This window comes from Epinephelus lanceolatus, chromosome 3, assembly GCF_041903045.1.
Source record: "Epinephelus lanceolatus isolate andai-2023 chromosome 3, ASM4190304v1, whole genome shotgun sequence".
Lineage (NCBI taxonomy): Eukaryota > Metazoa > Chordata > Actinopteri > Perciformes > Serranidae > Epinephelus > Epinephelus lanceolatus.
Genome location: NC_135736.1, coordinates 19,816,583 through 19,839,135, shown reverse-complemented (window position 1 = coordinate 19,839,135; position 22,553 = coordinate 19,816,583). Strand labels below are relative to the sequence as shown.

Genomic DNA, 22,553 nt, shown 5'->3' with positions numbered 1-22,553 from the left:
GAGTTTATAAAATATGAATATGAATTAAACTACCTAAGAACATATAGGCCCACAAACACAGCTGAAATCATTAGCCAGTTGACTGACAGAACTATTTTGATTGTTTCAGTTATTTTTCATGCAAAAAAAAAAAAAAAAAAATCCAGCTCCTTAAGTGTGAGGATTTTTCTACAACTGCATGTTTCCCAATTACACTTACATACTTTTACTTAAGTAGCATTTTCACTGCAGGACTTTTACTTGTAACTGAGTATTTTTACAGTGTGGTATTGCTACTGTTACTCACACAAAAGATCTTAATACCACTTCCACCTCTGCCAACTTGTGTGGTAAGCTACTGACCACCCCAGCTCTTACTTGCTTGCTGGTCTGGTGGGTGTACACCGATCAGCCAAAACATTTAAACCACTGACAGGTGACGTGAACAACATTCATCATATTGTTACAATTCAATGTTTTGTTGGGAAACTTTGGGTTCTGACATTCATGTGGGTGCCACCTGACACGCTCCACCCACCTGAACACCAGTGCAGACCAGTTACCCCCCTTATGGCAATGACACTCCTAGCAGTGGCCCCCCAGCAAGACACTGCACCATGCCACACCATAAAAACTGCTCAGGAACGTGACACAGAGCTCAAAGCGTCAACCTGTTCCCCAATTTCCCTGGATCCCAATCTGATCAAACATCTATGGGACGTACTGTTACCCCACCTCATTACCCACAGGACTTAAAAGATCTGAAAGTAACATCCTGATGCCAGGCACCAAAGAACACCCTCCAGAGGTCCTGTGTCCATGCCTTGACAGGTCAGCGCCAAGTCCGGTCCAAGGAGCACCCACCATGGATTGGAGGTACCTCTAGGGCACCAGCATGTCCCTCAAATGTTTGATCACATTGGGATCTGGGGTATTTGGAGGTCAGGTCGACACCTTGAGCTCTTTGCCCTGTTCCTCGGGTCATGCCTGAGCAGTTTTTGTGGTGTGGCATGGTGCACTGTCATCGACAAGTATTGTTGCCATGAGGGGGTTTATTTTGTCTGCAACGGTGTTCGGGTGGGTGGAGCACGTCAAGTAGCATCCACATGAATGGCAGGATCGAAGGTTTCCACAGCAGGACATTGCACAATAACAAGATGATCAATGTTGTTCACTTCACCCACCAGTGGTTTTAATGTTTTGGTTGATTGGTGTAAGTGCCTCCAACACAACAATAAATTTTGAAGTGGTGATTAACCACTGTGTTGTGGTGGTTCACCCTCCAGCTGAAGGTCACAGTATACACCGCTCTGCTCTCTAGGAAACTCAAAATAATGGCCAGTGTATGCAGGGGGCGTTCCGTTTCACTTTTGATTGACAGGGGTAGCGTCCAATAGAATGGCTCACTGGCACAGAGGGGGAGGGGCGCAGAGTGACCAACGTTTCCCACTAGGGTTCAGGGTTTAGAGCAGTTGGGGCTAATTTCCGCTCGGTGGTGGCTGTGAAGAATAAGTAGCCCTCAACTTTTTCTCAGCCGACAGCCGTCGCCATGTCCAACAACAACGCCAGCAACAACTTAATAATCGCTCAACGGGCCGTGAAGCAGCTCCGGTTAGAGGCCAGTATCCGGAGGATCAAGGTAGGAACCCCTCAACACTGACACACAAACACGGAAGACTGAGCCGCTGAATGGCGGAGACAAACTGTTGCAGAAATAACACACAGTGGACTCTTACATCACAGGCTCAACAAAGTGGGCTTTAAAGTTACACACACGACACATTAACTGGTTTCTGGTTGACCACACCGCAGCTACTAGAAAACAGTTCCGTGTTTCAGCGACTGTCAGTGTAGTTTTTACTGGCTGTTTGGGGGGAGGCGTCACCACCTCAAAGTGTCAAAGTCTCGAGAGAAGTGACACGTTTATCAAAGTTAAACCTGTTGGTGTTCATTATCCAAAGGAAACAGGTGAGACCCCCAAATGTTACATAGTAGACACACCCATGGGTGTATTGCGCCGCTGCTTGCAAATCATTATGTAAAAAAAAAAAGAAAAAAAAAGTGTCAGTTATTCAGTGTATGTAAATGAGAGCCTGCCGGGTTGTGTGAGTGTGACAGCAGGCCAGCTGGAGCAGTACAGATACTGTGCACGTGATAAGAGGCTGTTTATGTTTCCTCTCGTCATCATCATCATATGTCTGGCTCTGCAGGTGTCCCAGGCTGCTGCTGAGCTGAGGAACTTCTGTCTGCAAAATGCCTCCAAGGACCCCCTCCTGGTCGGGGTCCCCTCCAGTGATAATCCCTTCAGACCCCCCAAGTCCTGCTCCCTGTTCTGAGGTAGGCCTGCTTTTTCCTTCACTCAGGCCTCAGCTGGGGAGTTAGGCTGTTTAATTCATTTCACAAGGGAAGAAATTAATTACAGCTTCACATGCTGTTTCTGCTGAAAGCAATCTAATATAAAAGGTCTAATATTTCACATGACATGACTTCATTCAAACTCAAGATTGATTTTGAATGTTTCACTTCACCTGCATGCAAGTTTGGGGCTTCAAAAGACAAAAGAGATTTTTATCCTACTCTTGTCTGCAAATTATTGTCTTGATTAAATTATTTATTGTTTTGTCTGTCAAATGCCTGAAAAAAAAAGGCCATTACATTTCCCAAGTTAATGTCCTCAGATTGCTTGTTTTGTCCAACCAACAGCCCACACTAAATATATTAAACTTACAGTTATATGAAATGGAGAAAGACAGGAAAGCCCGACATTTGAGAAGCTAGAACAAGCACACGTTTGCCTTTTTTGCTTGAAAAATGACACAAAATAATTATACAATACAATCGCACAGTTTATTTTTTGTGATTGCAAAAATTGATTAATTGACTCATTGTTTCAGCTCCAGTTATGTTGCTGATTCTGTGCCTCTTAATTTTATTGTGCTACACCCTGCTTTGTACTCTACTGTACTTAATTTTTTATCATGGATGCTAGTGAAACCAGAAGCAAATTTCCACCGCTGGGGAATCTAATTATACTTATCTTCCATCCAAATCTAATTATACTTTAGTTGAAAATAACGCTAAATCAATTAACTAATCAATTAGGCGATCAACAGACAAGTTTTATAAGTCATCTAATTGCTTGAATCAAAAGTACCAAACATTCGATGGCTCCAGCTCTTCTGAGATTGGAGCTTTTCCTTCAGAAGTCATTAGTCTTATCAGACATGGCTGCTGTCCAACGCTCTGTGCTCTTTGTTGTTGTAAAACATATTTTAGTGACATGCATTAGGGTTTATCATGGCCCAAAGTAACAGAAATATTTGCTATTTTACCACTCACCACTTATATGAGAATTACTCCTGTCACTAAGCCCCTGGAAATCTAAAACAAACACCCTAGTCCAGATTAGATAATTGCCATGCTAGGCAGGCTAATGGGGGTAAATTTGTATCGCCAAAACCATGAGCTAAGTGCGGTGAAAAATATATAGAGCTGTAATTCAATGGAACCTTTGTCTTCAGTCAGGAAACAATGAACAGTCTATTCACATTTCCAGTGGTGGAGGAAGTATTTAGATCCTTTACTTAAAGTATCAACACCACACTGTAAAAACACTCTGTTACTAGTAAAAGCTCTGCATTAAAAATGTTACTGAATGAAATAACATAATTACAATCAGGGAAATGTATTTATGCATGAAAAGTAAAAGTACTCAATGCAGAAAAGTTTAAATAAATTTAATAAATACAAATTATTTAAATAAATTAAAATAAAAAACAGCAAGTCCTCATATTTAATAAGCTTGACCCAAAATGCTAATTAATTTTCTAATCAATCAACAAATTCTTCCAACTGCTCGTGTATATTTTTTATAAAGTTAATTTGCAAAAATCTCAATTTGTGAAGTTACTAATAATTAAAGTTATCAACTAACAGTAGTGGAGTAAAAGTATTATATTTTCCTCTGAAGTGTAGTGGAGTAATAGGAGAAAATGGCCTGAGATTTAAAATATTCAAGTAAAGTAAAAGTTCCTCAAATTTGTACTTCAGTACAGTACTTGGGTAAATTTACTAAGTTACATTCTACTGCTGAACATTTCTCATTTAAACAGTATCTCCTGGCTCAGCCTCCCTCGAGTTATATCAATCACACGTAAAACTACATTTGGTAACTTTTATGAAAACAAATTCTCATCATATATGCTGGAGTTGTCACTATTTTCGGACAAAAGTGCATTTGAGAGAGCCTGTGAAACAATCATGCCCCTCCTCCTCTTCCTACTATTTCTAACGGCGTTTGCTAGAATCCTCTGCGGTGCACCGAAAACAGCCAATCAGAGCTGAGGAGTCTCCAACGCAGCTGCCAATCACTACTTGTAAACTGTGTTCTCATTTTACAGCTAAATAGTACACGGTAAAATATGTTCCTGAAAATATCTGAGGTGAGAAACAGACAATGCAGTTACAGGATCTTGATTCATATTTGATCAGCGCTGCCTAGTTTGACTGCAGTTTAATGAGCAGTGATTGACATGATTTACAGCTGCGTTAAAGACTCAGCTCTGGTTGATTTACATGCACAGATATATTCCACTATTATTCTGATTATGACAGTAATTTGAATTTGATACAGGTCGTGTAAACAGCATATTCTGTTTGGATGTTCTGAATTAGGCCTTTTTTCAATTTCCAATCAAGACATGTGGGATATGCCTTTATTATTTGGGTTTTTGGAGCATTCCTTAGACATGCATACAGTGTGTATTCGTGTCTCAGTTGGGGTTGCAAAACACAGCCTCTGATCTGTTTGTGGTCAGCACTGTGCGTTGTCATGGATACGTTGTACACAAACCAACACACCAACATTTTGCAAGGCTGGTGTAGAAATACATGCCCAAAGATAAAAAAGGCCACATCTTTGGTCAAAAGGAGAAACTCCCACATTATGACAGGCTTGGATGCTGACAGGTTTTTTGATATACGCATATATCACAATGCCGACCTTTTTAAAAGAGGGTTGAAGGAATGCGAGAGTAAGGCTGTGTTCGCACGGTTGGACACATCTGCCACAGATGGAAAACTCTTTTTTTTTTATTGGGGTTTTCAAAGTTAACCAAACCGTGGCAGTAGTATAAAGTGAAAACAGAGGGAAAAATCCTATTTTGGTTGCAGAGTATGCACAGATGCACGTAAATTAGTGGAATATATATTTTTTTATAAGCCATGTAAACAGCTTAGTTGAAAGATTGTAGTTTTTTTAAACAAAGGCAAAAACTGGAATATTTTGTGCATGTAAATGTAGTCAGTGAGCCATCATCCACAATATCAGGACCTTGAAACTGAGGCAGATAAATGGAGTTCAGTCACTACTTTTATTATTTACACCTGTACTTTTCCACCTATACTTTTCCGAAATAAAAAAGTCCTACAATGTTTTTTTAATGTATTCATTTTAAATTATTGATTCATTTTTCCAATTCTCTTTGTCTGTTCACAGCAGGAAGAAAGTTGGAGGATTTCTGAATTTACCCGTCGAAGGCTTTCTTCACTTCTACTTGATGCCGCTGTAGATCGACCAGCAGCTCCTCTTGGGATGATGCAACATGGGACTGATGGGTTCGGGGGAGGGAAGTGCTCGTATTGTTTGCCAAATTTAGTGGTATCATAACTCCCATCTGTTACATTAAAGCAGGGCCAAATGCTACATGTTCAAAAAAAAAAAAAAAAAAGTTGTTGACACTAACTTGACTAATGATTAAGCCTTTCTTGGTTTACCTAGTACTTAACATGTCCGGTCTCAATTTCCTGACCTAATGGTGTCTGTGTCCAGTCGGTGAAATTTAGCCCATGTGACTGGCTACTGAAAGTGCAACTTCCTCTTGTATTTAGTGTGGCAGGTCAAACATTAATTTAAACCAGGTGCTGTTAAACAATCAGAACATGTTGTGTTATATACACTGAATTGTACTGTGTGTCTTTACAAAACACTAACTGTGTATGTGGCCATTAGACAAAGTGGTAGCTTTTGGGCTAAATTGATTGGTGTCTCAAACGATCCATGTATCTGTGGCAATGGTAATGGTGTTCCTACTAATCTAAGGTACAGCAACATGGTACAGACTCTCAGTGCAGGGCGTGCAATTGTCCTTTCATCCAGTCTTTTTCCTGTATATATTTAACAGCCTGTTAAGGTTGCTTTCGTTAGCCTATATGTTCCGTCTTTAATTTAAAAAAACACGTTAAGGCCTTACACTGTTTGGAGAGTGAAACTTGATAGCAAATTTAATGTAAATCACTTTAGATACACGAATGGCCAAACAGCAAATGTTAATATATCTGTTCAAAACTTCCAAATATTGTTTGTATTAAATGAATCGTGCTGCAGTGACTTGTTGCATTAATCGTTTTTCACACTGGAGTCATATTCCATTCAACCAAAACTTTTACTACTGTTAGCCTGTATCTTTCTTAACTTTGCTACTGTGGGCAACCTTTTAAAAATTAAACTACTTTTTCGGACACTGACTGATTGCTGTATATGAAATTATTCCTTTTATAGTGTCTTTATGAAACCCTTAAATGACCATTTGTGTATTAATTCCTCACCGTGTGCTGTCTTTCTTGTCAAGAAAAGCTTTGTTTTCCTTACATGCCTTCACTAAAAAACTGCTAACATATTGATTAAGAGGGGTCCATGTTTAACAACAGCAAAATTATATCATTACATGAGTTCGCAAACTCAAACATCTCATGCAGTATAATCCAAGTCTCATTTATCCAGCCATATGCTCAGTAAATCCCAAAAAGCTCTCTATTTTAGACTGAACTGAAAGTGAAACTTCTTTATGCTCTCCTCAAAGCCAGACTACAGTTGAGAGAAATTTTCCTCGTGGGCTTTCTATCAGGAAGGGATCTCTTGGTTAAGGTTAGGAAAAAAGTCGTGGTTTGGGTTGAAATTAAAAGATTTCTGTCAGAAAGAGCTTGCTTGGAGAAAACCTACAAGGAAAACTTGTCTCATGTGCAAGCCAGACTCCAACGCTAAGGTTTTTCAGTGGAAATGAATGTGTTTGAAAAGTACTGAGCATACAATTGGATAAATGAGATGTGGTTTATACTGCATGAGCTGTGTGAGAGCTTTAATATGCTGATAAATGTGGTCTCCACTCAATCAGTAAATCAGTTTGTTGGCCGTTTTCTGTGGAGGCATGAGAGAGAAACTTTACTTCCTTTAATTGTTTATAAGCCTTCATGACTCGAGCTTTTACTTTATTGATTCTACTAAAACATGAACAGGTGAAAGAAGATGTTACATAGAGATTGGAGCCTCCTTGATGTTATTGGGTTTAAATCACCGCAATGCGGTCATAGTAAATTGAAAGAGGTGTTTTTTTTTTTTGTAGGCCGGTGAACTGCTGGACTGGACTGATATTACTTGGTCAAATAATTACTTTGGTGGACATCTGGCCACAGTCATAAATGTACAGGATAACACCAGGCAGGCTGCACAAGAAGCACAGTGCCAACTCTGGTGTGGTTGTTTTATATACAGACGGGGTCCTGGACGATTTCCAAGACAGAATTATTGATATTTTATTTTATTTGCATGGGAAAAAACAACAAAAAATGTTGGTAATACATGCAAATACATACAAATTAACTGGTCAGGTGACACCACATGCTCACATGATGTGAATTTGGGGCTTGAATCAGTCTCCCTCGCCATATAAGATTTGAAAAATGCTGAGCTAAACCTGAACCAGCTAGACGTGAAACTCTGGGTGTGTCTCAGATATTATCAAGCTTGCTGCGCCCATGTGGCCTATAACACCTCCAGCTCCTTGGGTACAAAGTTAATACTTAAAAACCATATGCACAAGGTAAAGCTTGGTAGGAAGCAGCTGGACTTAATCGTTTGAAATCCTGAAGCTTTCACCTTCTTGCCTGTCATCAGTTGTAATCAGCAGAAGTGCTGTCACCTGGAAATAAAAGAGGCAGCGTCTGTCTGAAGAGGCTTTACTTTTCTGCTCAGGTAAGGCTGATCCATTGTTACTATTGTAATATAGTAGTGTGTATTTGTCATTTAAAGCATACAAGTATGTGTACATATTGTCTTGATGCTGTTGTGATGCACAGCAGCTACATTTGCATGTGAGTAAAATGTCCCCTTGTTGCTGTGAATATGGCACCAAGATGGCTTCCAGGTTTGGCCAGAGGCGAGTTGGAGGACATTTGGAGTACTCTGGTAATACTGTCACATCAGAAGCACAAGCCAAAAGCATCAAACCATGCATGCCACCACCAGTCCCCACCACTCATAATCATCTAATCTGTCCTCTACAGACTCGTGTCTGCTGAAGGAGCCCAGCCCTCTGACTGAGCTCTCTCACAGCACCTCCTGGTGGCCTGACAGGGAGGAGCACAGAGAACAAGGAGACTCCCTCAGGGTGGGTGAAAATGATTTAAATGAAACAGATTAATACTCATAATGCTGGGGGGAACTAAACCTCTACCTTGTAGGAGCAACTTAAAGAGATGGATGAGCATGTGGCCAGGCTGCAGGACATGCTGAGATGTGAACGAGCCAAAGTAAGTTGCAACATGAGCGACAGACATTGTGGAATATGTTACCATCTGAATCCTTTACACTAATCCCCCTCCTCACAATCATCTCTTTTCAGTGTACTCGCCTACAGCTGCATTGTAACCAGCAGGAAGCGGAGCTGAGGCTTCGAGAGCAGCAAACTAACAGACTGAAGGAGCGACTGTCTCAGCTGACCGACAGACTCAAAGGGAAAGGACCCTGTGAGTCCTGTTACAGCTAAATTCACTTACACAGCTGTTCGCTTATATATAAAATATTCACTGAAACCACGCAGCTTTTACCATCTTGCATTTTTCTATCCAGCCATAGAGGTGTTGAACTTTCCACCTGGAAGTCGAGGCAAAAGAGAACAGCCAGTCAGATCATTCAGGTCTACAGCAAAGTGAGCTGATTATTATCATCATCATTTTCTGATTATAGCCTTCAAGTGCATTGTCCACCTTTTCCTAACCCTCACTTGCTGTCTTCACCTTGTAGAAGAGAGGAGGCAGCATTGCGTCTGATGCTGGAGCGCAGAGAAGCAGAGCTCAGGGAGGCGATGAAGCTCCGCCACAGCCTCACCACTTTACTTCATGCACTCAGAGTCGACATGGAGCATGTGAGTAAAAGAAAAGAGCCTTTTTAAATAAGGCTGGTGCTGGTCAGTTACTAGCATTGGGCCCAAGAGGCAATTATTAAATGCTAAGTGGACTTAAAGGTCCAGTGTGTAGGATTTAGGGGGATATATTGGTAGAAATTAAATCTAATAAGTATGTTCTTTCTTCCACATAGTCCACTGTGTTGCACTGCCATGTTCTACAGTACCTCAGAATGGACAAACCACACACTGGCTCTACGTTTTTGTGATGGCAAAAACAGCGTCAGAAAACACTGATTGATTTTTAACGTGAAACTGTTTTATTCAGTATTTTTACCCACCTGGGGTCCCATTAATATACATTGCATACGCACAAAACAAGGCCTGAAAGAGGCGTACACCACTTCCCACGCAAAAGCTGTGATCTATAAAAACAGACTTGATGGCAGAAACTTTGACCTATGCTTACCAACATTTTGGAGACAGAATATTGGCGATGCAGATGGTGAGGTGGAAGCCTGATTGTTGAAATTGTCGAATATTTTTTGGCGCGCACTATTTTTGGCTTTTGTCTGTACGTACATATTAAGCATGGATCCTACGTACTGTTTTATAAATGAGACCCCTGGTCCGTTTGTTTAGATCTCTGTGGATAATTTGGCTCCTGGTTAAAAACCTCCTAAACAACAATGAAGGAATCCCAACCAGGAGTTGATGCTTGGCACATTGGAGAAGGTTCAGCTGGTTGCAATCATCACTCCTGCATGCCACTAAATCCTACACATTCCTCTTTTTAACAACGTTATTTGATGAAACCATCTCCTTAAAGTGCTCATAAAAAATGGAAATTGAAACGTCTGCAATTCCAGAACACTGGCAAAACTCCATCTGCTGAGGAAGATCATGTAAAGCTATCAAAAGCTCCAGAACGGCTGCTAAAATGACCACATGTTGATGTTGTTTTCTCAAGTACTGTTTCCAAAGTCAAGAATGAACTCCAAGTTGCAATGCTGAGTCCAAGATCAGTGTTCAACATAACAATCAGTCTAACCTTTCTTTTTTTTTTTTTAAGACTTTGTCAGACATAGTTTATGTCCAGGACGAGGCCCAGGCCAAGGACAAGAGGCTGGATCAAGCTGAGAAAGCACTTGGTGATCATGTGACGGGAGGTGTGGTTCAGAGTTGGAGGCAGGTGCAGAGGAGACTGGGTGACGTCCCATCTGAAGGTATCAGTCTTTAAAGACTATAGCAAGAATCTTGCTTTCCAGATTGAATTCATTTTTGCCAAACCAATGACTGAGAAGCACTATCAGGATACAATATGTGGTCTCTGCTGACTGCGTAGGCCACACTGGTTTTGGAACCGACCACGATAAGCTCCTGGCTCGACTAGAAACTGAACTGAAGGAGAGTCAACAGGTTGTCAGATTACAACAGCAACTGCTGCAGGTATGACTGGCTATCTCTCACACACACACACGCTTTCTCATATGAACTTTTGCTAGAGTCAGATCTAGAAATACTTTTCTGACTGCAGGACAGTCTTGCTGCACCTGTCCCCTCTGAACTGGCTGATTCCTACTTTTTGGAAGAGTGGGAACGTCTTCAGGTGCGCTGGGCGGAGCTCGATCATCAGAGGCGAACTTTTGAAAAGGAGAGGCAGTCCTTCACCAATGCTGCGATCCGGCTAAGCCATGAGGTGGGAGAGAAATGAGGCGGAGGTTGCATTGTTTTGCAAATGCACCTTAAAGGGCTTTACAGTCTGTACAGTGTGCAACATCCTCTGTCCTTAGATCCTTGACTAGAATAAAGGAAAACTCCCTAAACATTTTTTAATGAGGCAAAAGTGGAGGAAACTTCAGGAAGAGCAAACCAAGAAGGAATTTCTCTCAGTGTACATTTACAGTAGTTTCCTCATACCAAAGAGCACCGTATACTGCCTTTAAAGTCTGCGTGTTACAAATGATATCTTTGTGTCTGCAGCGCCATGATTTTGAGCAACAAAAGGCCTCCCTGCTGAAGCTGCAGTATCTGTCTGACTCACCTCTGTCTGGTAAAGAAGCACCAAGTAGCAGCAGGACAGAGAGCTGTGTTCTCAGTGAGTATGCAGTTACATTAAAGGTTGGAGTGGTGGGAGACTGTTGTGGTTATGTGTTTAAACATTTTACTACAAAAGTCCTAAAAACATTACCTGTTTGTGACTCCAGATTTCTCAAGTTTGGCGCCCACAGGCGTTTCTGGCTGTCTTCCCATCACACCATCCTCCACCAAGTCGGGGACGGCAGCTATTTCTGGATCATGTCAGGGAAGAGTTCAGACTCCCAGCACTCCTGAGCTCTACTCTGCCCTCAATCTGTCATACAGCTGCAGGTTAGTCAAGTGACAGTCGTGCTTTCATAGCAGTAGTTCACTGCAGTGTCTGCTTTGGACGAGTTAAGTCAGGTCTTGTGTGGTGCTGATGCAGAAAAAACAAATACAACTAATATATGTTTTTGTTTTTCTCCCTTTTTTAAATGAATTCTCTTCACACAGCTAATAGTAACCAACAGCCCTCTGCAGAGAAGAAAGGTGGCTGACATTTACTCATATGTAAAGGGCATCTTTACAGATCAGTTTAATGATATGTACAAATAATTTTGTCCATTACCTACTCATTCCTCTCTTCTCCCTCAGAACCAGAGAGCTCCATCACCAGTCAGAGACATGGGACAGCCAAGCAGACAGGATGGTGCACGTACAACAGGCTCCACACTTAGACTGGTCATTTTAATACATATTATACCTTAATTCCACTTTTTAAAATAATCAATAAAGGCTATTTTATTTTTATTTGGTGATGTTGTTTTCCTCCATAATGCTATGCAATGAAAATATATTTTAGGCTGTTGTAATCTAGGACTTTGCATGCTCTCCCCGTGTCAGCGTGGGTTTTCTCCGGGTACTCCGGCTTCCTCCCACAGTCCAAAGACATGCAGGTTGGGGACAGGTTAATTGGTGACTCTAAATTGTCCGTAGGTGTGAATGTGAGTGTGAATGGTTGTCTGTCTCTATGTGTCAGCCCTGTGACAGTCTGGTGACCTGTCCAGGGTGTACCCTGCTTCTCGTCCAGTGTCAGGTGGGATAGGCTCCAGTCCACCCGCGACCCTCAAGAGGATAAGCAGTTACGAAGATGGATGGATGGATGGATGGATGGATGGATGTTGTAATCTAGCCTGGCCAATAAAATTTTCTAATAGTGGCTAATTATGACTACTGCCAAGCAAGTTATCATGCACTTAAAAAGTGTACAGCAGGATATAAAATACAATTGTCACTTTGCATATACTATATTTGCTTGACACATTGGCCATAACTTAATCTGTTCAAACCAGGAAAGAGTTTAGATTTTAAAAAGTGATCATAATTTGTCAATTGAATGTATTAATCTGTTGTTAAAATAGCATTACATTTGGTGAGGAGCGCACAATGATTTGTTTAGGACTTGGGACTTGATTGAGATTTGTTAGTCTTGACTTGGGTTGCAAAGACTTGAGACTTATCTGTGACTTGCAAAACAATGACTTGGTCCCACTGTTGTTTAAAAGTATCTTCCTATTAAAATGTGAACATCATGCTTTAACTCCCTAAACCCATTATCTATGATTGACTTAAATATTAGAAACGAAACGCCTAAGAAAATTAAAACATTAAAATCATGTGGCTTCTTTGTGCGCACGCTAGACACGTGTGCATGAGGGAACACAATGACATCACTTCACCTGGATTGGAGTAAATGGAGAAGTTCACTGACCTGCACACGAGGAGCATGAGCTCACGTGATTGGCGGCTGCTTCTCACCACTTGTACTCAATTACCAATTACCAACTTCAAACCTTTGTTACGCGCCAAGCGCCTCCTATCTCCTGTCCTTTGCATCGTTATTACAAGGTCAACAACTCCGTCCTCTCACTAAAGGGAGTCTGGCAGACAGGAGGAAAACATTTGGCAGATAAGGTGTTTGAATAAAGGCATGGTTTGGGGGCTCTTTGATCACCTGCCGCGCTTCATGGAGTCGGATAAAAGTTTCCAGCCCTGGAGAGACTACATAGGACTGTCGGACACAATCAGAGAGATTTTGGGCCGGCACACGGACACTGAGTCCTCACTGCCGGCCCCCAAAGCTCCGCACCCAGAATCTGATGACCTGTGCGGAGCACCGATGTCCGTGCGCAATAACGCGGTGTGCCAAAGCGGCGACCTCGGGGCAGGCTGTGCGCCAGATCTCCCCGGTACAGCAACGCTGGCCTCAATGGCTCATCAGCGTCCACCTGATGGTTTGTGGTACGCTACAGACCCCTTCCGTGCTGATCCACCAGACGCGGTGGATATGAAGCCAGTGCCAAGACGTGAACCAAAAGACCGCAAGAAGAGCGCTCGTTTCAAGACACCGGAACCGGCCTTGTCACCCGCGTCACCTGAGCCCACGTTCTGCAGTTTCTGCAAGCACAACGGGGAGTCCGACTTGGTGTGTCGATCCCACCGGCTGAAGAACCAGGCCGGGGATGTTCTGTGTCCCTATCTGCGGCAGTATGTGTGTCCTCTGTGCGGAGCCACGGGGGCCAAAGCTCACACCAAGCGCTTCTGTCCGAAGGTGGACAGCGCGTACAGCTCCGTGTACGCCAAGTCCAGACGCTGAACCAGCAGGAGGCAGGTAGCAAAAAGACACAGAGGGCTGAAACTTCCTTTTATTGAGTGTGGTTTTGTTTATTATCACGTGTGTAGTTTGGGTTTTATTTGCATGCTTTGGCACGTTTGCCGTGTAGCCTTCTCTTAAAGCTGATTGGATTTATTTCCCAGCTGGTCTTTTTGACGGCCTTGCCTTCTCTAACAGCGTCCCTTTTGGGGGTTTTCATTTTGTATTGTTCTTTCAATAACGACTGCCAGATATGTTTGGGAGGAGAAAAAAAGAAAAGACAATGTAAGTTTTATTTTTTTAATGAAACATATTTTAACATGGCCACTTAATATCCAGTTTCATACCTCCTGCCCATGCATTAAAGGATCATCACACTGTCACACCTTTCTCTGAAGACCTATCAGTAATAACTTTAATACACCATGTAAACATCAAGTGACCATGTCAGCATTTTAAAATTATTATTTTTAATTAATATGAGTGAGGTGTTCTTGTTCTGTACCTGTTCCTGAGGCATGTTTGTTTTATTTTCAATATTGTACATGTGGCTCTTCTAAAATGCCGTAAAAGCTCTTCTCACTCTGGGAAAAGAAATGTGTGAATTAATCTGTGTGAATATTATTGTATGCCAGAATATACATAGTGAAAACATCTGTCTGTGTGTATTCTTTGTTATCATTCTCTGTTCTTTAAAAGAATTATAACAAATTTTAAGGGTTAAGTGTGAAGGATTTAGTGTCATCTAGCAGTGAGTTTGCAGAACTGAAACTTGCATAGCTTGTAGAACTACGGCACTGATGCCAAAACACAAATGGCCCTATCTAGACCCAGTGTTTGATATTGTCTGCTGCGGGCTACTGTAGAACAACATGGTGGACTCTGTGGATGAGGATCCCTAAATCCTGCATAGATGTCCCTAAATCCTGCACAGTGGACCTTTTTAAGCAAGCCACTTTCAGTATAGATTTTCTCTGGCTGCATCACTAATTACTTCCAGAATAATACTCAAATTGCTAACTCAATAAACACACAGGTTTATTTGGGGAGAGCCAGAACAGCTAAGCCATTAAACTGAACACGCCAGCAGTCAGTAATACAAGAAGAGCAATAGTCATACAGTGACATTTAAACATTTGTACAATGGCATAAATACCTTAATTACCCACAAACCATTAGGGCAACAGAAAGATCAGGATGGCAGGGACTTGAAACAAATCCTCAACGCACGGAGCTCCTTGAACTTTTACTGCTACGGCGCAGGTTCTCCAACTCTCTGTGAGCGGCCATGACTTTACGACTAGAAGGAAGCAACCAGAGGACAAATGGTAATTATCAGTTTCAATAACTTTTCTCTTTCTACCAGATTTGCATTTGATGAAAAAGTAAGACAGATGGTGTTTCTCAAAGTCAAGGATCCTTCCTTCGTAGGACAGGTTCTTCCAAGGAAGGGTCCTACAGAGGAAAGGCAAGTGTCCTTCATAGCACACAGGTGTGCGTCATTAACCCTTCCAGGACTGATGGGTGTCAGGGTACTGTGATCATTCTGGCACTCTCTAATGTTGTACAATTTGAACAAATGTTAGTAGTTTTTTCAGAGTCACGTGACTTTTAGGGAGAATATATTTCTGGATTATACTTCAAAAACCCAGGTGGGCTAAATGTAACTTTTGTAAAAAGTAGTTTTAGAATTCTGCTACATTGTGGGCACTTAGTGCTCCATCACTGTTGTAAATGATAAATTTAAAAAACCTTTTTGTTTTAGCCTGCCAGCAAATTGTGAGTAAAGAATTGTGGGCGCCTTGTACCGAGGATACACACATGCATCCTTGAAGTTCCTCTGAAAGAAGGAATCTGTTCTTGGTAGAATTTAAGGGATCCTTGACATTGGAACAGTCCTTAGGCTGGATTTGATGACACAGCATCCTTGAAATGCAGCCGTTTCAGGATCTTTCCTTGACTTTGAGAAACACCCAGATTTAGGCCAGCTGAAGAACAGTGTGTAAGATTTAGAGGGGATTTATTAGCATTTAGTGGTGAGGATTGCAGATTGCAACCAGCTAAAACTTATCACAGTTAGGAGCACCTGCTAATGTGTGTTCATCTTTTTTCTGATCCAGATGTTCAGGAGGTTTTTACCAGTAGCCGAATATAGGTCTCCTCCTCTCCCCAATAAACTACATGTTACTTAAACTGCTACAAACACTGAATAGAGCAGTTTCACTTAAAAAAAAATCTGTGTTTTTCTATTGCTGCTCGTTGGTGAGGGCCTGCTAACTATGGTAAATGTCCCTATCTACAGCCAGTGTCTGGTATGTTCACTCTGGGCTACCTCCATAAACGAGGACCCGCAGCCTATGTAGATATAAATGGTTCATTCTAAGGTAATGAAAACACAACAATTCTTAATTTCAGGTGATTATACACTGAAAAAATCATACTTATTATATTTCATTTCTGCCAATATATTCCCATAAATCCTACACACTGGACGTTTAAGGATAAATGACTGACAGAGGGAAAAACTGACTTCTTCTTTTCATGTTTTTTGCCTTTAGCCCATCAGATCATTAAAATGTCAGTCTAGCTGAAACCTGCAAATTTCTGCTCATGAAGATTTGCATTTGTTTGTTTCTACTGTGTTGCTCCAGGGTGGACACGTTGTCTATTGGCTGGTACTAAACCCATATTAGTGTATCAGTTTGATGTGTTGCCCAGAGCTTTCCTCAGTATACCATCCACCCACATTAAAGGCTTGAACTCTTGGTGGCCCTTGCAAAAAGGTGCCAAGCAGTCTACAGCTGACAGACCTGATTACACACTCCAGCCAATTACAGCACAGAGGTGAGGATGAAACTGGCCAATGGCATTACAGGTCAAAAGTTCAGCTGGCAAGAGAGAGGAGCAGGAAGTGAAGGCAGAGGGAGGTTAGGAAAAAATGATTAAAGTGGCCAAAAAGGAGACAAGATGATAAAAAAACAGATTGGATAGAACACACAATTAAGCATTTACTAACTTTAGAGAGGAGAGCTCTCTGATGAGTCCACAGATCAGCTCTGTAGCGTCTTCATGATGGTCTGGAGATCCAGGCTCTTCATCCCTCTCCATCACCTCCTCCTCACTGGATAAAGAGAAAGGGAAAAGTTGGATTGACTGAAACAGTGGCATATTACCTTGTATCCTAAATTTAAGGTTTTTTTATTTTACAAGAGTACGAAAATGTGTAGATAGGTTAACAGGAAAATTCATTGTTAAAAATGTTGACTTCTTTAGGATAAGATACGGAATTATACCAAATTAAACCTCTCTATCCGAATTCACTGCATGATAGTCACAGTTTTTTTGTTTTAGTATACCACCTTCCTTCTCTTACTTACTTTTTGATAGTGCTTGCTAACAATGTTTGTTCTTTCTAAAACCTGGAGTTCTTTCTTACGTCAGAACAATGGTATACAGCTGTGAGTCTGACACGTAATCCAAGCACCCAGATCCAAATGGGTCAGAGGAGTCCTGGGTCTCAGGGGGCTCAGCGTTCACAGTAGAAGGACCAGCACCAGGTTCATCATCATAATTGCACTGTGTGTAACAAAAATAAATCAACCAGTTCTGTAAAGTTAGGAGGTAAAAAGTAAAATATCTTCAGTAAATATCAATTTGATGAAGTTCATGTTTGTTCAGTGTCAGCGTTACTTCCTTTAAAGGTTCAGTGTGTAGTATTTAGGGGGATGTATCGGCAGAAATGGAGTATAATATATTAAGTATGTTTCGTTTAGTGTATGATCACCTGGAAAGAAGAATCGTTGTGGTTTTGTTACCTTAGAATGAGTCGTTCATATCTACAAAGGGAGCGGGTCCTTTTCCATGGCATAAGCTCTGTTTCTACAGTTGCCCAGAACAGACAAAGTAAACACTGGCAGCTCTAGATAAGGCCATTCACATTTTTGTGGCAGCCACTGTGGTTAGCAGCCCTTCCGCGACAAGCAGTGTCAGAAAAACACAGATTTTTTAAAGTGAAACTGCTTTTTCTGTGTGTTTATACTGGTTTAAATCACCAGGTCCATTTGTTATGGAGAGGAAGAGACCTCTGCAGGAAATTCGGCTCCCGTTAAAAACCTCCTGACGGTCTGGATGTGGAAGTTATCAGAGAAAAACAGTGAGTACACTGTGGCAGGTGCTGGGCTGGCAGCATGTCTCTGATGAGCCAAACTGTGTCAGAGAAACACTGATTTGTAATGTGAAACTGCTTTATTCAGTGTTTAAATATGGTTCCCCCAACCACCTGAAAAATGAACACCGAGTGAATCTAACCTGGAAAAGTTTTAGCTGGTTGCAATCTGCAATCCTCACCACTAGATGACACAAAATCCCCCTAAATCTTACACACTGATCAGATGTCTGTTAAAGATTACATGTTGCTTGTTAAGTATGCAGCTTCATATAAATTATTGTGTCGCTGCATTTGTTAATGTGATTTACAGTGAGACTGTTCCTAAACAACTTTTCTCAACTTTTCTCATCATTTCAACCTTTTCAACTGATCAAACAACTGATTCATTGTTTAGCCAATAAAATGTTTAAAAAAAACCCAAAACAAACAAAAAAAAAAAACAGTGAAGAATGCCCATCACAAACTCGGAGAGCTGTAGGTCACTTCATCAAAAACCGTTTTGTCCAGCTATTAATCCAGATCACAAAGATATTCAATTTATGATGATGTGTCAGAGAAGAGCAACAAATCTTCACATTTGAAAAGCTGGAACCAGCTAATATTCTGCATTTTCTCCTGGTTAATGACTTAAACAACTGCTCACTCAGGCTGATGATTAACTGTCTGGTGATCACCAAACTGATTGTTTCAGTACTAATTTATAGAACTTTAGTCGCTGGTGCTTTAGTCATAAACACTACACATTGTGTGATAATGCAAAGGCATGAAACCATGTGTAAAACACCGAACCAAAAAATGTCCTCTGATTTTAACTAACACCTCTGACAGTCTCAACAAAAGGCATAACTAAACTGGTAGCTGTAACTGTGTCCCACCACTCACGTTGTCTTTCCTCTCTGAGCCACTGGGTGTCACTGCAGCCTTACAGAGCTCCACAGCCTTGAATCCTCCTGAGCACCTGTCTGTGGATGAAGCACCTGCCTCACCAACCAACTCTCCCTTGCTCTCATCTCTTGTCCCGATCACACCATTCACCGACACAGGGGCAGCCTTGGCTGCATCCGGGTTTTCAGTCTCCTCATTTTGAGTCGGATTAGAGTAAAAAGTGATGGCAGGACTTTGGTCTACGACTGCTGACCCATCTTCTTTCATTTGTTCCTGAGGTTGTGCAGCCACAATCTCAGCTGTGTGTCCCTCAGGTTCCTGCTGCTCCTGGTTGCCCAGAAGCTGCTCCTTTTCCTCCTCTGCAGGTGGGTCTGACTTTGTGTCACCAGTTTGCTCTGGACCAGACTCTGTGCCTCCTTCAACCCCACAGCTCTTTCCCTTTGAGCAGCCTGGACTACTCACAGCTTCGGTGACATCTGAGATAGCATTGTGGATTTCAGTTTCTGCCCTGTGTGTGAACAAACAATGTTATCATCAAGGGGGAAATGAACAAATTGTCAGTGTAATTAGGTATCTTTTTGTGTATATGGAGTGTTTTCCAGGGATTTCAATTAAATATTACTGAAGGAGTGTATATGACTTAAAATGCTTCCATGATAGAGTACAGATTCCTCTTGACATTATTCTGACCTGTCATCCCCTCCACAATGACTGGACTGAAGTTTTATCTCTGCCTCCCTCCGCTCTGTGACACTGCCTACTGAGATGGACAGTGAGGATGATGAGGTGGGTGAAGATATAATCTCTTCCTGAGGCTGAAGGTCAGTTGTGTTAATACAAATCTGCTTCTCAACCCTTTCCGCTACTTTTTGCCCGTTTTCATGTTTTTGCATCTGTAGAAAGTGACTCCTCTCCCTCTCTGTCAGACCGCACATACCCATCCTTCTCTTCTTTTTGGCTGGTAACCCAGCTGCTGCTTCCTTTGGGATTTCCTTGACATCAGCCACGTACACACTGCCAGGTTCTTCTTGGCTGCTTTCCAAACTACCCCGAGAGTTCCCCTTTGCACCCACTTGCTCCTCCGGAGCAGATCCATCACCCTTTTCAGAGATTGGCAGGCAGACCTTGAGTTGATCGGCGCATTTTCGAGATGGTGATCTGTTACAATCCTCTCTAGTCATTTCCTCTTTGTCCTTTCCACTCTCATCAGCATCATTATCAGCAGGTACTCTAAAGACCTCCAGCTCAGTATCATTGTTGGGATTGGTGACTTCTTGCTCTTCCAAAGTTTTAGCCATCACATTTTTGAAGTTAACATTAGTTGCTTCTGCATGTTTTTCTCCCGTGTCAGGATCTTGTTTGGTGAGACAGGCTTGTTCTGCTGCCTCATGCTGTTGAGCTGAAATCATAGTAGACTCCTGCAGAGGGGACTGGTGGCACTGTAGCAGTGTTTCATTTACTGCTGTTTTATTTCCTTCAGTATCCTGAAAAAAAAAAAAAAAAAAAACTTGTTAAAAAAATGGCCTGATAAGATGTAAATGTAGGTCCTGTTTCAATCACCTACATTACCTGCTGATGGAGAGCAGCCTGAGCATCATCAGTCTCTGAGGTTTCATCACTTGGACATTCCCTCTTCCTGGACCTGAGTGTCCGAGGCTGGGGTGGAGCTGAGGTGACTTAACAGATAAGAACCAGCTCAATTAAAACAGTCACTGTAGCTGATTACACTGGTGGAATGTAACTAAGTACATTCACTCAAGTGTTATACATAAAGGTCCAGTGTGTAGGATTTAGTGACATCTACTGTTGAGGTTGCAGAACTGAAACTTCTCTCATGTTCCAAGCATGAAGGAGAACTGGATAACTGATGCAAAAACACAAATGGCCCTGTCTAGAGTCAGTGTTTGTCCATTCTTGGCTACTGTAGAACAACATGGCGGACCCCGTGGGAGACAACCAGCTCTGTATGTTAATATAAACAGCTCATTCTAAGGTAATGTAAAAAATCTTATTTTCAGGTGATTATACACTAATGAAAACAGTTATGAATATTATGTTTCATTTCTGCTAGTAGATGCCTCTAAATCCTACACACTGGACCTTTAAGTACAAATATTAGGTACTTTAACTTTACTTAAGTCTTGTCTTTCATGCTACTTTATACCTCTACTCCACTATATTTTAGAGAAATATTGTACTTTTTACTCCACTATATTTAGCTGACAGCTTTCCTTACTAGTTACTTTACAAATACAGATTTTTGCACACATAACATATGAAGAGTTTATAAAACATGAGTGTTTGTTTATATAACTATTTATCCAGCTCCTCAAGTGTGAGGATTTTTCTGCAACTACATGTTTCCTGATTATACTTGCATACTTTTTCTAAGGTACCATTTGCAGTGCAGTACTTTTACTTGTAACTGAGTATTTTTACAGTGTGGTATTTATGCTTTAACTTTAGTAAAGGATCTGAATACTTCCTTCACCACTGATTGATTAACACTTAAAATGAGCGTATTAATGATAAAGCGGAGCAACTGTGCACCAATCAGCCAAAAACAATAAAACCACAGCTGAGTGAAGTTAATAACATTGATCATTTTATAACAATGCAAGGTTAAAAAAAAAACAAAAACAGGAATCGCCCAAGAAAATAGACAAAGAGCTCAAGATGTCAACCTGATTCCCTAATTTCCCAGACCTCACTTTGATAGAGCATCCATGGGACATGCTGCTACCCCACCTCAAAACTGACAGTAGTCAAAGGATCTACTGCCAATCCCCTGCTGTCAGACAGCACAGGAGGTCCCCTGGAGGTCCTGTGTCTATGCCTTGACGGGTCAGAGCCAAGTCCAATCCAAGGGGCCCCACCATAGATCATGGTTACATCTGCTGTATCAGCACATCAAACAAATACTTGATAAGAGTGCCATGCCATGAGAGGGTGTACTTGCTCTTGGTCTGGAACAGTGTTTGGGTGGGTGGGGCACGCCAAGTGGCATCCATATGAATTTTAGGGACCCAAAGTTTTCCAGCAGAACATTGCATTGTAATAAAATGATCAATGCTATTCATTTCACCCACCAGTGTTTTTAATGTTTTGGCTGATTGGAGTATTTCAAGTAGTAATTATCATTAAGTTTCAACATTTAGGTCTTTAACAAATATCAAATAACCATACATTGTTTCTGTTCACATCAAAGTTAGCCCATGATATGTGATAATAGCATTTCCTTTACCACTGCTGCTCATCTTTGCCTTTCCCTTGGTCATCTTCTCTCCCTACAGGATAAAAAGAATAAACTGAGTGACAAAAATATAACAACATAGTAGGAAAAAATAGCTTTAAGCTAGCATAAATAATTCCCATTGTTACCTTACACTTGTATCTTGATGGTTAGCTAATAGCTAACAAATAGTTAATGTATTTGAGAGGCAGCTAGCTAACATCAACAAAGTTAAACTGACTGACTAAATGAAGTTGTAGATATGACTTGGATACTGAGTGAAATTACTGATGTTCAAATAACTAATTTAAGCTAATTAATTCCCAGTAACGTTAGATAAACACTGGCAAAACGCTGCCGTGTGTTTCTCCCACTGTAATAAAACTATCCACCTGAACCGTGGGCTGGAGGTGTAACGTTACTTCGTCGGTGCTTTAC

At 41.4% G+C, this 22,553-nt stretch overlaps 4 protein-coding genes across 5 annotated transcripts; 3 read left to right on the top strand and 1 right to left on the bottom strand.

The window, feature by feature from the left end:
- Positions 1-1,416: 1,416 nt before the first annotated feature.
- LOC117254745 (guanine nucleotide-binding protein G(I)/G(S)/G(O) subunit gamma-10) lies at positions 1,417-6,504 on the top strand. Its single transcript, XM_033623141.2, has 3 exons — positions 1,417-1,618; positions 2,190-2,316; positions 5,477-6,504. The coding sequence occupies exons 1-2, from the start codon at positions 1,529-1,531 to the stop codon at positions 2,313-2,315; spliced, it is 216 nt and encodes a 71-aa protein (XP_033479032.1). The 5' UTR covers positions 1,417-1,528; the 3' UTR covers position 2,316; positions 5,477-6,504.
- A 1,217-nt stretch (positions 6,505-7,721) lies between these two features.
- Positions 7,722-11,987, top strand: LOC117255858 (afadin- and alpha-actinin-binding protein). 2 transcript variants are annotated; one of them, XM_033625086.2, is made up of 14 exons: positions 7,722-8,008; positions 8,170-8,221; positions 8,320-8,423; positions 8,497-8,565; positions 8,658-8,781; positions 8,885-8,963; positions 9,059-9,179; positions 10,231-10,384; positions 10,504-10,607; positions 10,696-10,857; positions 11,142-11,256; positions 11,366-11,528; positions 11,691-11,726; positions 11,832-11,987. In XM_033625086.2, exons 2-13 carry the CDS (start codon positions 8,170-8,172, stop codon positions 11,692-11,694), a joined length of 1,251 nt encoding a protein of 416 aa, XP_033480977.1. In that variant the 5' UTR covers positions 7,722-8,008; the 3' UTR covers positions 11,695-11,726; positions 11,832-11,987. The 2 variants fall into 2 exon arrangements, with proteins under 2 accessions (XP_033480977.1, XP_033480976.1); XM_033625085.2 differs by lacking the exon at positions 11,691-11,726 and having other exon boundaries at positions 7,724-8,008.
- A 991-nt stretch (positions 11,988-12,978) lies between these two features.
- nanos3 (nanos homolog 3) lies at positions 12,979-14,486 on the top strand. The gene has a single exon (XM_033623621.2). It carries the CDS (start codon positions 13,168-13,170, stop codon positions 13,831-13,833), a length of 666 nt encoding a protein of 221 aa, XP_033479512.1. The 5' UTR covers positions 12,979-13,167; the 3' UTR covers positions 13,834-14,486.
- Positions 14,487-14,619: 133 nt separating this feature from the next.
- LOC117255064 (uncharacterized) lies at positions 14,620-22,501 on the bottom strand. The gene is made up of 8 exons (XM_033623620.2): positions 22,265-22,501; positions 22,128-22,170; positions 20,453-20,559; positions 19,574-20,367; positions 18,881-19,391; positions 17,267-17,406; positions 16,847-16,951; positions 14,620-15,130 (listed from the first exon to the last, which is right to left on the bottom strand). The coding sequence occupies exons 2-8, from the start codon at positions 22,159-22,161 to the stop codon at positions 15,052-15,054; spliced, it is 1,770 nt and encodes a 589-aa protein (XP_033479511.2). The 5' UTR covers positions 22,162-22,170; positions 22,265-22,501; the 3' UTR covers positions 14,620-15,051.
- Positions 22,502-22,553: the final 52 nt, after the last annotated feature.

What these genes read in the sequence shown, in the direction of transcription:
- LOC117254745 (XM_033623141.2), top strand. Translation starts at nt 1,529, where the DNA reads ATGTCCAACAACAACGCCAGCAACAACTTAATAATCGCTCAACGGGCC. An exon ending in CCAGTATCCGGAGGATCAAG is followed by an intron (nt 1,619 to 2,189) that starts GTAGGAACCCCT and finishes CTGGCTCTGCAG; the next exon opens with GTGTCCCAGGCTGCTGCTGA.
- LOC117255858 (XM_033625085.2), top strand. Translation starts at nt 8,170, where the DNA reads ATGGCTTCCAGGTTTGGCCAGAGGCGAGTTGGAGGACATTTGGAGTAC. An exon ending in TCAGAGTCGACATGGAGCAT is followed by an intron (nt 9,180 to 10,230) that starts GTGAGTAAAAGA and finishes TTTTTTTTTAAG; the next exon opens with ACTTTGTCAGACATAGTTTA. An exon ending in TACAACAGCAACTGCTGCAG is followed by an intron (nt 10,608 to 10,695) that starts GTATGACTGGCT and finishes TTCTGACTGCAG; the next exon opens with GACAGTCTTGCTGCACCTGT.
- nanos3 (XM_033623621.2), top strand. Translation starts at nt 13,168, where the DNA reads ATGGTTTGGGGGCTCTTTGATCACCTGCCGCGCTTCATGGAGTCGGAT.
- LOC117255064 (XM_033623620.2), bottom strand. Translation starts at nt 22,161, where the DNA reads ATGACCAAGGGAAAGGCAAAGATGAGCAGCAGTG. An exon ending in GGCAAAGATGAGCAGCAGTG is followed by an intron (nt 20,560 to 22,127) that starts GTAAAGGAAATG and finishes TTATCTGTTAAG; the next exon opens with TCACCTCAGCTCCACCCCAG. An exon ending in CATTGTGGAGGGGATGACAG is followed by an intron (nt 19,392 to 19,573) that starts GTCAGAATAATG and finishes GTTCACACACAG; the next exon opens with GGCAGAAACTGAAATCCACA.